Genomic DNA, 11,954 nt, shown 5'->3' with positions numbered 1-11,954 from the left:
AATGTTATCTTTTTCATTTTTCAAATTCATTTCAGACAGTAAATTATCTGATTTGGACCATCCAAACAATCTTGAGGCTAAAATGAAGCTTGAGCTGTTATAACCTGCGTTGAAGAGTAACCACCAAATGATGGATGCACCCACCATTTGATCGCTGAGCTTAGGATTTGGCCCATCATCGGGAGGGCTTGTTTCATAAGAACATTATTGTTATTAGCCATAAATAAATAACAACAACTTGAAAAGTATGAATACAAATTAACAAAAATAAATATATCGAAAGAAGTCTAAAATCTGAAATTTTGTCGCTTTTTTAACTCTGAGCACATTAAAGTAGCTTTTCAAAAAAACGATTACAAATATAATTAATTTGCCAACTTCTTAAGTTATCAGATGCAATTTCCTCCTACAACTGCATAAATACGCTTTTGGATTGAATTGCAGAAATTCAAACAAATTGGATGTACAAAGAAAAACAAAATATTGAGCAAACAAAATTAGTTTCTTTCTTCATCATCACAGAGATTTTGTCAATCGAACCAGTTGGAGAAATATCATTGGTTCAAAGCAACACAATTTATTACTACCCCGGCAAAATCAGAAGACAACCCAATCATCATTTAAGAAAAAAATATTGCAGCAGGGCCGATGGGAATCGAGGAGGCCTAAACAGTAAATTCAGTTAACTACTTCAACATTAAGAAAATTCAATTATACGAAATCTGTGGAAAAAAATACAATCATACAAAATAAAAACTTTACATAAACACTGCCATTTCCTTAGGTCCAGAGGTTCATGCTAGTGATACTCTGACTTTCAGAAACCAAACCCTAGAAGACACAGAAAAACCAAGCCCTTACACAATCAAGACTCGACAGTGACTGATTGAAGGGTAGACCTCAAAACACAACTCCTGCCACTATATCCACTCATTTTTCTATGAATTAACCAGAAATTTCGATAGCTTTAACCTCAGGCTTAGGCTGAGCCTGTTTGGGGACCGTGATCGTGAGCACTCCGCTGTCCATTGTGGCCTTCACCTCCTCCACCTTCGCATTTTCCGGTAGCCGGAAACGCCGAAGAAATTTCCCGTGAGAGCGCTCAATACGGTGCCACCTGTCGTTCTTTTGCTCTTCTTCCTTCTTGCGTTCACCACTGATCTGTAAAACTCGGCCGTCTTCCACCTCAATCTTTACCTCCTCGTTCTTCAGACCTGCCGTGAATAAAAAATAAATAAATCCCGGGTTCAAAATAGCAACAAATCGGCCATTAATGACGAGAATAACAAAACCCCTGTAAATTAGTAGCAAGAAACATGATAATTACCTGGAAGATCAGCCTTAAAGATGTGCGCATCGGAAGTTTCCTTCCAGTCGAACTGAGTGTTTGCGATGGCTGTTGCATCATCTCTTGAAAAGTGGCCAAGATCCCTCGAAAATGGAGACCTCCCTGCTTCGAAAGGGTCCCATAAATCCAGCGATAATGGATCGAATACGCTGGATCGATTGCCGAAGAAAGTAGGAATGAGAGACATATTTGCAATGGATATCGATTCTGTAACTGCGAATGCGAAATCTTTCAAGACTTGCACACTTCTTGTTGATACAATTGGGGGACAGTTTAGGTGACAATTTATAACAGCAGCGGGAGATGGGTAGAATGTTCAAGAACGAAGATGCTTCTCAAATATTCTAGTAGCCTTCCACTGGATTGTTTGAAAGGACTTTAAAATGTTCGAATCGTCTTCCACCAGATAGTTCTAGGCGCCTCCTAGCGGATTGTCGAGGGGCTTCCTCCAGCTACAAACCTGTTTTTTCACTTTACAAAATTTGGAAAAATCATGATTCCGTTTACCGGATTGTTCCGGGGGCTTGTTAACACAGTTACAAATCCGTTTGCCCTCGTTATAAATTCTGGTGGAAATCAGGATTCCACTTAAATCAGAGGCCAAAATTTTGTGCTTCTTGATATTATTGAAAAATATAAATTTTTATTAATATTGATTTTTTAAATAAATAATAATATATTTAAAATTTCGAAATTTTATTAATACTGATTATTTTAAATAAATAATAACATATTGTATATGGTTTTTGGATAGATAGCCAGTGGGTGATGTTAAGGTATTCTTAGATATTAATTTATGGATTCAATTTCCCATTTTATTTGGGTATTATTGTTTGACATAACCATGATGTAGCCTCAACAATGTGGAATTTAAAAAAATAACATATAAATATATATAAGTTTGGCTCTGACTACATAATCATCATGTCCAATATTACTTAATTTTTACAGTAAACTTATAATATAACAAGATTCTTAACAATGTATATTCACTCCATTTTTGCTATAAATATTATTAACTTGCAAATAGATTTTTTTACGATACCATGGGCCAATACCATGGCTTATTAATATCACATGCCCAAAAACCATAATTCATTTCAAAATCAAAATATATTATATATTATTTATTTTATTACACATATGGGAGAGATGTTGGAATGCCCCTAAACCTTTTGACTTGGTCGAAGTTGAAAAAAGAAAAAGAAAAAAAAAAGAGATACTTATAATTGCACAAGAGTAAAAATAAAAAAGATTAACTAGTATGGAAGAGATTTTATAATGTAATTTTAACATTGTGACTAAATCAAATTGCATACAAATAAAGATTAATATAATGTAATGAAAACATTTATTTTAAATTCCACAATATAAACTCTAAATATAATATTGTTTAATAGGGAATCTGATCATTATATTATGTCTTCATTGCATTCACAGGGAATATCTACTTCAATATAGAAGAGATGTTGTAATGTATGGTCCTCTTATGTAAGCATATTGACTTGATCAAATTACATAAAATAAAAATAAAATAAAATAAAATAATAAAATTAATAATTAAAATAAAATTGAGGTAAAATAGTCAATTTATTCTTCATGATTTTTGACTTCGGGTTTTGACAACTCATGTTTTTGCCAATTATATATATATAAGCAAGATTGTGGTTTCTTTCCATCTAAAATTCATATCTACCAAGAGTCGAGAGGGATCAAATATCTCGTGGTACAAAAAAGTTTGCATCACGAGAGATTTGATCCCTCTCGGCGCTTGATAGATTCGAAGTTAAGATGGATCTAAGCTAGTTTAATATATAGTAGCCTAGATCCATATTAACTCTATATCTACCAAGCGCTAAGAGGGATCAAATCTCTTTGCATCTTAAGATATTTCCATCTCAAAGATTTGATCCCTCTCAGTAGATCTAGAGTTAAGATGGCTCTAGGTTGGTATAATTGACCCCTTTAAATAGGCTATATTCCACATGAATACCATGGGTTCTCATAAACCTGGAACTCAAAAAACACTGGTAACTTGACCAAGTCAAGTTTACTTTAACTACTCAACAAAAATTAATAAAAAAATAATAATAACATACAACAAACCTGTGGGGTTGTCATGGGTTCCCCAATTCTTGACAACCTTTTCGTGGAAGATTTCGAATCCAAATTCTTGGCTTCTGCTCCTTTCAAGCCTAAACTTTGGAAGAGATTTGTGGATGATACCGTCATCAACTACCCTCATGGTTGTGAAAAATTAGATATTTTCCTCCAACACCTAAATAATCTATCTAGCTCCATTAAGTTCACAATGGATACTGAAATTAATGGTAGTATTCCTTTTCTTGACATTTTTATCTCCAAAAAAGAAGATGGCTCTTTCTCCCACCAAGTATTTCGGAAGAAAACCCACACAGAGCAGTATCTTCATGCTAGCTTCCATCATTTTCAGGTTCAAAAGGTTGGTGTTCTCAACACATTGACCACTTGTGCTCTCAGGGATGATACCATCATCAACTACCCTCATGGTTGTGAAAAATTAGATATTTTCCTCCAACACCTAAATAATCTATCTAGCTCCATTAAGTTCACAATGGATACTGAAATTAATGGTAGTATTCCTTTTCTTAACATTTTTATCTTCAAAAAAGAAAATGGCTCTTTCTCCCACCAAGTATTTCGGAAGAAAATCCACACAGAGCAGTATCTTCATGCTAGCTCCCATCATTTTCTGGTTCAAAAGGTTGGTGTTCTCAACACATTGACCACTTGGGCTCTCAGGGTTTCAGATGATGAACACTTGGAAAATGAGAAAACCCATCTCCTTAAAGTCTTTGAGAATAATGGTTATAGTAAGCTCCAAGGTCTCAAAGCTTTCTTAAATGCAAGAAAAGGTCCAAAATTAATGAAAGAACCTAGTGATTTGGTTAGCAATGTTCAACATCCCTTTACCCATGGTACCACTAATAAGATTGCTCGTATTTTAAGGATGCATAAGATCTCTTTGACCTTTATACCTTTGAACGTCATTCATTTTTCCCTCAGATCCGTTAAAGACCTGTTGGACTCAAACAACACAAAAGGTGTCTATTTGATCCCCTCCTCCTATGGGACCCCCTACATTGGAGAAATAGACGGCTCTATAAATCAAAGGATTTAGGAGCATGCTCCTGATATTAGGCACTGTAGGGCGTGATCCTCAGCCTTAACTGAGCATGTTAAGAAGACAAAACACCACATTTGTTTGGAAGGGTTTTGGGTCATTGTTAGGATTGACCATTTCTATCATCGCAAGTTTAGGGAGGCCATCGAAATTTGAAAAATGTCTTATATACTGAATAGGGATGACGAGTGGAAAATTAGTAGTTGTTGGATCTCGTCTCTTTTTTCCTAGATTTGTTCCTTCTCCTTCTCCTTTCCCTTTTAGTTTTGTTCTCTCTCCCCCTTCCCTCTATTCTTTTTAGTTTTTATATTTTTTCCGTAATTTATATTTCTGTATATTTATTAATAAATTGTTAGTTGTTGTTATCATTATTATTAATGTTATTTATTTATTTGATTTTTGATTCATTTATTTAGTTTTATTTTTAATTTTATTCACTTTTCATTTTTCTATATATATATATATATATTTTCACCTTCTAATTAATAATTCTAATAATTATAATAGTATTACAGTAATTGTTATTGTTTTATTTATTAAATAGTTCTTTTTTTATTTATTAAATAGTTCTTCTAGAGAATAATAGTATTTTTAATTTTGACCTAATTTTAGGGGAAGGCTTTCTTTCTTTTTTTAAGTTGAAAACAAAGATTATTATTATTATTATTATTATTATTAATTTATTAAACTTAGTAGTGATATTCTTAATTCTTTAACGTTCAATTTAAATATTTTATTATTATATTTTCTTCAACATTCATTTTTAATTAATTATTTTTTTCTTTGTTATTTCTAGTCGTTTTGCATCTCTACAGTGTATATTAACATGTCTAGATCAGAACATTTATCAAAGTCCTGATGATGAACTATACTTATTGGTTTGAAACACGTTGACTCAAGAACTTGAAATGTGATTTACTGGAAAATAATATCTTGAAAAAGCAGTATGAATCACATAAGTTTGCATTCTCAAATAGAATTTTTATTTTAACAAAGGTTATTTTATTTTATTTTAACGGAGTTAAATTTTTTGTATTACATTAATATTTTTTTTTACATGTATTTTGACCAAGTCAAAATGTTTATAGAACAGGACATGACATTACAACATCTCTTGCATATTAGGCTGGAGAGCGCCTCTTGGCACAATAATATTGGTAGTTAAGACAATTTACTTGAAGCTCTGTTGTTAGACTGTAAAACCCACTAATCTCCTCTCTTATACTATAAAACCTAATAAGAATATATATCTCTCTCTTTGCAGGGGTCAAGGATATTAGCTATCCCTAGTTTAATTGTACTTTCAATGTTATCATTCAATCTCCTAAATAAAAATCGTATCTAAACAAAGTTTTTATGAACATATGAGAGACATATTCCAGTGAATTTTCATGTGGAGGTTACAACCAGCAGTTAGCATAGTCTAAATTGAGAAACTTCGATAAATTTTAATGCAAACAAAAAAATATAAATAAAATGTAGGACTGTATGCACTAGATTTTATTTTTTTCGTTCTTGCATTTCTCTTCACACTCAAGAGTAAAATTTCAAACATATAAAATAAAATGAATAACATACAAAATAACTTCTAAGGCTCTGTAACAAAGTGAACAAGGTTTTTTTCCCAAGTTTTACCTGGAAGACATACATCCATAGAGCTATAAATTATATGTGTAGTGTGCCTTCATTGAGTGTTTTCTTTGCCAAATCGGATATGAAAATTGTTTAGGATTTTGATATTTGTGGTGGAGAATAGGATTTTCTTTAATATAGCTTAAATCTTTTGTTGCAATGAATGTCTCATATTAGTGAAGAATACCTTTAAATAAGCCACATTAGAGAAGAATACCATGGGAAAAACCATGTGTTGTGAAAACTTGAAGCCCAAAAGCATCCATCCATAAATTAACTATTTTATCTCAATTTAATTTTAATTATTAATATTTTTATTTTATTTTGTTATTTTTTTCAATTTTATTTATTTATTTTTAATATAATTTGACCATTAGAGGATAATATTACAGGCAAAACCTCTGGTTGTGAAAACCTAGAGCCTGAAAACCTCTCTTCATAAATTTAATATTTTATTTTAATTATTAATTACTATTTTTCATTTTATTTTATTTATTTAAAATTTTATTTTTTATGTAATTTGACTAAGTCAAAATGTTTTCATAACATAACATATATATACTTATGAGTTGACATTTAAAGACATTTACATGTTTAACCTCTACACATCTAACATCTAATGTCTATATATCTGACACCTACACATCTAACATCTAACGCCTACACATTTCCCTCATACTAGTGCAATAAGCAATATTTGCAAAAAAAGATTTTATAACTATTAAAAAACTGCTATGTTTGCAAAAAGTTTTGATATTGCTTATCTTTTGAACATGTTGAATGAGATATACCTTATAAAAACATGTGAACTCTAATCATTCGTAAGGCTAAAAAGGAAATGGTTTCCATAAGAAACATTTAGACCTTTACCTAATAAAATGTTTAATCAACCTTTTTTATATGTTTCTTTATTAAAAGGAAAAAAAAGTAAATTTGTTTCAAGTGTTTTTAGAAAAAATAAAATATTTTTCAAAGAAAAACAATATTTAATTTGCTTAAACAAGAGTTATAAAGTTGTAATATTCTTATGTCTTGTAGTGTAATTTACATAAAATATAGTACAAATATAAAAAACGCAAAAGAAAAGAGATATAAACCCTAAAAAATATATCTTTTATAATAAAAAATAGAGAGTTATTTTCACTTGCCTCTAAGAGACGACAACCTTCGAGAGCAATGCTCCAAATACAATAACAATTCTTGACAAAACATTACATTTGCATATATACCTATCCATAGAGGATCTTATCTACCTATGAACCCACTATAATGAAGTCCAACCAACTAATCTGAGGCCTTATTAATAAAAAAGACCCATTTTACAATCACTGACTACTAACTAACTATTTAAGGGGCCTTAGTCAAGGAAGGTGGCCTCATATACTAATAAAGTATCTAAGGGGGTTGGGGTAGGACCTTAACTTAGCCCCCCACTTTGAAAGCAGTGTTATCCTCAATGCAAAAAATGAAGAAATTGTTAGAGAATCATTATTGGTTCCCATGTGGCATCTTCTAGTTGCATATGTTTCCACTGCATCATTACTTCCTTGATTATGTCTTAGTGAAATTAGTGCTCTCTAGTATGTTGGAATCACGATTTCCATTAGACCAAAACCCACATGCATTAGTATCCACTACAATGGCCAGAGTTAGGATCCATGAGAGGTGGTTAATTAATATCGTGAAACACACAGGTAGTGTTGAACCCAATGTCCAACATAGTATCCAATATTGCTTACGATTAGAGACAAATGGAACCATCTTTATCAAGTTTTGGTACATTGGATGCACTTTTCTAGTTGTTCCCACAACTTTCTTCAAACAAGACCCATGAAAGACTAGAAAAATCTTAGACTAACCTAACCAATGCATTATATGACCTGATAGGAACCATAGAACTTAGAAGCTAGATTGTGGGGAACTCTATCTTCAATTTATGTCTATTTATAGGGTAACTACTTGTGAAGGAAAAATTAATCCCCTTTGACAAAATAATGTTCAAATTTATGCTAATCTATTTGTTCCTTCATTCAATTTTGTGACATGACCACGTCGTCCTTGAGGATATAAAGGATGCCTTTTTAGTGTGAAGCATTCCATCTATTGCATGAACCTTACATGTGCTTGGTACATAGAATGCCACATATTGGGGTTTTTAACCATAAACAACCTCATATGGTGTCATTTGGGTATGTCTATGATAAGTGGTATTGTATCACCATTAAACAAGAGGAAGTCATTCTGCCTACTAGTGTGGGTTTTTAGAAGCAAAGAATCTAAAATAGGATTCCAAACACTTACTAACCATTTCTATTTGACCATTAGTTTGAGGATGATATGTAGTGCTCACATTTAGACGTGTACCTCAAAGTTTAGATAGCTCTTTCAAAACATTTCTTGTAAATGTGGGGTTCCAATTGGCCATAACATTTAACTTAAAGATATGATCTATGATGACCTCGGTAATCAAGGAAGGAGTGAGAAGATGAGCCAAGGCACAAAAATAAATAATTTTCTAAATATGGTAAAACACCATCATGATGATTGATTTATTGCCTTGTTTTGGAAGTCCAACAATATAATTCTTTAAAATGCATATCCAAATGTGTTGGGCTTAGCAGAGGTTGTGATGCCCCTATATATTCACTATGTTGCTCTCATTTCTTTGGAAATAATCATAAGATGCACAAAATACTAGATATCTATGTTCATGCCTTCTTAGAAGAATAAGTGCTTAACTCCTCATAGGTTTTATGAAATCCAAAGTGACCTACTATCAATGATGAATTTAGCCCCTCAAATATTTATTGTTTTAGGGTCAAATCTTTTTCCAAAATAATTTTCCTTTTATACTACCATGTATCATGTTTCCATGTATAACTTTTACTTGGGTTGAGATCAATTTGAAGCCATTGGATGTGTTTCCTTAAAGTACTATATACTATTCATGCCCTATGGGATTCCTTGACTTGGTAATAATAAGGCAAGGTTTGACCCTGTTACACACCTAGTCCCCTTTAAGCCTCTATGATGGTATAAGGTACACATGAACAACCCCCAAGGTCACTATATGGAGGTGGGGTATCCAAAATTTCCTCTTCCTTTAACCATCTCAAACCTCTTTCTTGAGGTCAACATTCTCTTATGCTTATCAAGATATTTCCAAGGATATACATTTCATCTCATTTTGAGCTCTGGGAACAAAGTTGTGGCCCTTAGAAGATTTAACATGTTATACCACATCACAATCACACAACTAATGCATGGTTATTGTGTGCCCACATGTATCCACCATATAGTACCACATAATTTAACACATGGTTGACACATAGTATTCCTATGCCCATGTGTCATGGCCACATAGTGCCACATCCACAAACTAGACACCTTGGTTTCCATGTCATATCCAGATCCAGATCATTTCCCCACATCTATTTCTAATTCTTCTAGATTCGTAGATTTATTAATCTTCCATATTCTCAAATATCTAAATCTTGTGGATCCCTAGACCTTGGCAAGGGTGCTTTAGTCAATGTTTCAAACACCCAGATATATAATTTTTCGATATATAGAACCTCCAATCTCTGATGTTTCTAGAAATTATTTTAAATTAAAAAGTTGGATTTCCACATTCATGGACATCTAGAACATATGCCATCCATATTTTTCCATGTCACCTCTACAGTGGCTACCACCTAGACCTCCATCTTAGTGCTATCACGTTCTTGTTGTCACATCATTCATGATAGGTCATCATACTACCAAGGCATTGTCAATGTGGGTTAAACATACACACTTATAAATATTTTAATCCTTGGATATTTATACCATCCAATATCTAAAAAATATCAGTTTCTTGAAGTTCAAGATTTTGTAATTATACTCCATGTCATGCATCGCGACAAATGCCACATTTTTTGCCACATCAATTCCTTCGCACCATCATGTTGTGTTGACACAACACACTAGAAATACATGTCACTAACACTTATCCATATTTCCGTAGTAATAGCCATGTCACTAACATCTATCTACCTACACTTCTTTGAGTTAATTCCATATATTCACCACATGTTTTATCCAACTAACATTTCGGTCTATGTTTTTATTTTTGAGTTCAAATAACTTCTTTTAAGAGTGATCATGAACCAATACATAACCTTATCGTTATCGTTCCTTCACATTCCAAGTACAAATCCTACAAGGTTTCTCATGTCCAACCCTTTTCATTCAAATATTTCCAAATCCAAAGTTTAAATATGGTTTCAGATGCTCAGATATTCAAATATTCAGATATCTTAAACATCCAATCTCCATCGAACTTTTGTGCTTAAAAAAATCCTTGATGCCTAGAGATACAAATATCTATGACATCCTGTTGGGTCCCTATAATACTAGTGATTACCCAATTACTATTGTAGTTATACCCCTTATTTATATTGTTGTGCCCCTATTACCCCCCATATTGTTATTTCTGTGCCCCATAGAATCCCCCTATTGTTATTTGTGTGGCTTTATATTATTATTGTTAGGTCGGCTGGATTATATTGTGACTCCTTAGACTCCTATATATAGAAAGGAGGTTTTGTCATTTGTATCATCCAAGAATTGTTCATTTATGTAATGTAAAGGAGGTTTCCCCCTCGAAGAGGCTGAATTCTAAGGCGTTGATCTATCTTTTCTATCTTTTCTTGAGCTGGTTTCATAACATTTGGTATCAGAGCTTTGGATTCTAGGGTTTTGCTGCTCCAAAAAGGTCATCGTGGCATTTTTGCTATAACTTTTTTTCTGTGACGTTTCAGAAGTCGAAAAAAAAACCCATTTGAGAAGAATTGGCGCTGAACCTTGGGTCCGAATTTCAGAGCTTTTCGCGCGATATTTTCGGAGATATGATCTGAGGAAGTTGGCCTTTTTGCAGACTCCTGAATTACATTCAAAACAGGTGACCTGGGGAAAATCGTCATAACTCTCTCTCTGAGGATCGGATTGAAATTTCGTAAAAAGTTGCAGAAAGAGGATGGACTGTAGTTTCTTGTGTGTGTGTTTCAGATTCAAAGGTTGAAACAGTGACTCGTGGCACATCGTACAATTTTGCTCTACTGAACTAGTCTAAAAGCAAGTCACTGTGGGAGATTTCACATAACTCTTACTTGGAAAATCCAATTTGGCTCAGACTTGTGGCATTGGAAAGAGGACACAGAAGGCTACTACAGGTAGCAATTTTAGAACTAGATGATCCGAAATTACAGAGATACATCAGATTCAATATCAGGCTTCTATAAAGTGAAAAAAGGTGTGTAGTTTTTTTTTTAAGTTTTTATGTAAGCTTGGTTTAACGGAATTCAAAGGGCATAGTAAAGCATTATTATCGGTAACTGATGCCCCGAGGAAAGAAAATGAAAACACCTAGTAAGGAACCTGAAAGCTCTAGCATGACTCATGAAGAAGAGGAAGAAATGCTACATGATATATCAAAATTACAAGAACAAGTGCAACAAATGTCACGCTCACAAAAGCTAACAGAAGCTAAGATAAGTGGCATGGAATCTAAGATAAATGGCGTGGAATCTAAGATAAAGGGCATGGAAGCTAAGATGGAGGATTCGATGGTAAATTTGAAGATAGATTTGAAGACAGACATGGAAGAATTGAAGAACTTGCTACAAGAAAGGGTCACTAATGGTGAAAAGGTAGTAAAGGAAACTCATGATGAGAACAAAAGAAATGTTAATCATGATTCCATAGACTCTAATGTTGGATCGAAGACTCACCATGTTCCAAAAATCGATATGAGGAAGTTTGATGGCAAGG

General features: G+C 33.0%; 1 protein-coding gene across 1 annotated transcript; it reads right to left on the bottom strand.

The window, feature by feature from the left end:
* Nucleotides 1–785: 785 nt before the first annotated feature.
* Nucleotides 786–1,823, bottom strand: LOC149241395 (17.3 kDa class I heat shock protein-like). Its single transcript, XM_089373949.1, has 2 exons — nt 1,328–1,823; nt 786–1,214 (listed from the first exon to the last, which is right to left on the bottom strand). The coding sequence occupies exons 1-2, from the start codon at nt 1,533–1,535 to the stop codon at nt 946–948; spliced, it is 477 nt and encodes a 158-aa protein (XP_089230075.1). The 5' UTR covers nt 1,536–1,823; the 3' UTR covers nt 786–945.
* Nucleotides 1,824–11,954: the final 10,131 nt, after the last annotated feature.

This window comes from Pinus tabuliformis, chromosome 8, assembly GCF_031772625.1.
Source record: "Pinus tabuliformis cultivar Carrire ecotype Pingquan chromosome 8, CPIR1, whole genome shotgun sequence".
NCBI classification, from domain to species: Eukaryota; Viridiplantae; Streptophyta; class Pinopsida; order Pinales; family Pinaceae; genus Pinus; species Pinus tabuliformis.
The sequence above is the reverse complement of the archived record's forward strand: the minus strand, read 5'-3'. Positions and strand labels throughout refer to the sequence as shown.

What these genes read in the sequence shown, in the direction of transcription:
- LOC149241395 (XM_089373949.1), bottom strand. Translation starts at nt 1,535, where the DNA reads ATGTCTCTCATTCCTACTTTCTTCGGCAATCGATCCAGCGTATTCGAT. An exon ending in CTTTAAGGCTGATCTTCCAG is followed by an intron (nt 1,215 to 1,327) that starts GTAATTATCATG and finishes TATTCACGGCAG; the next exon opens with GTCTGAAGAACGAGGAGGTA.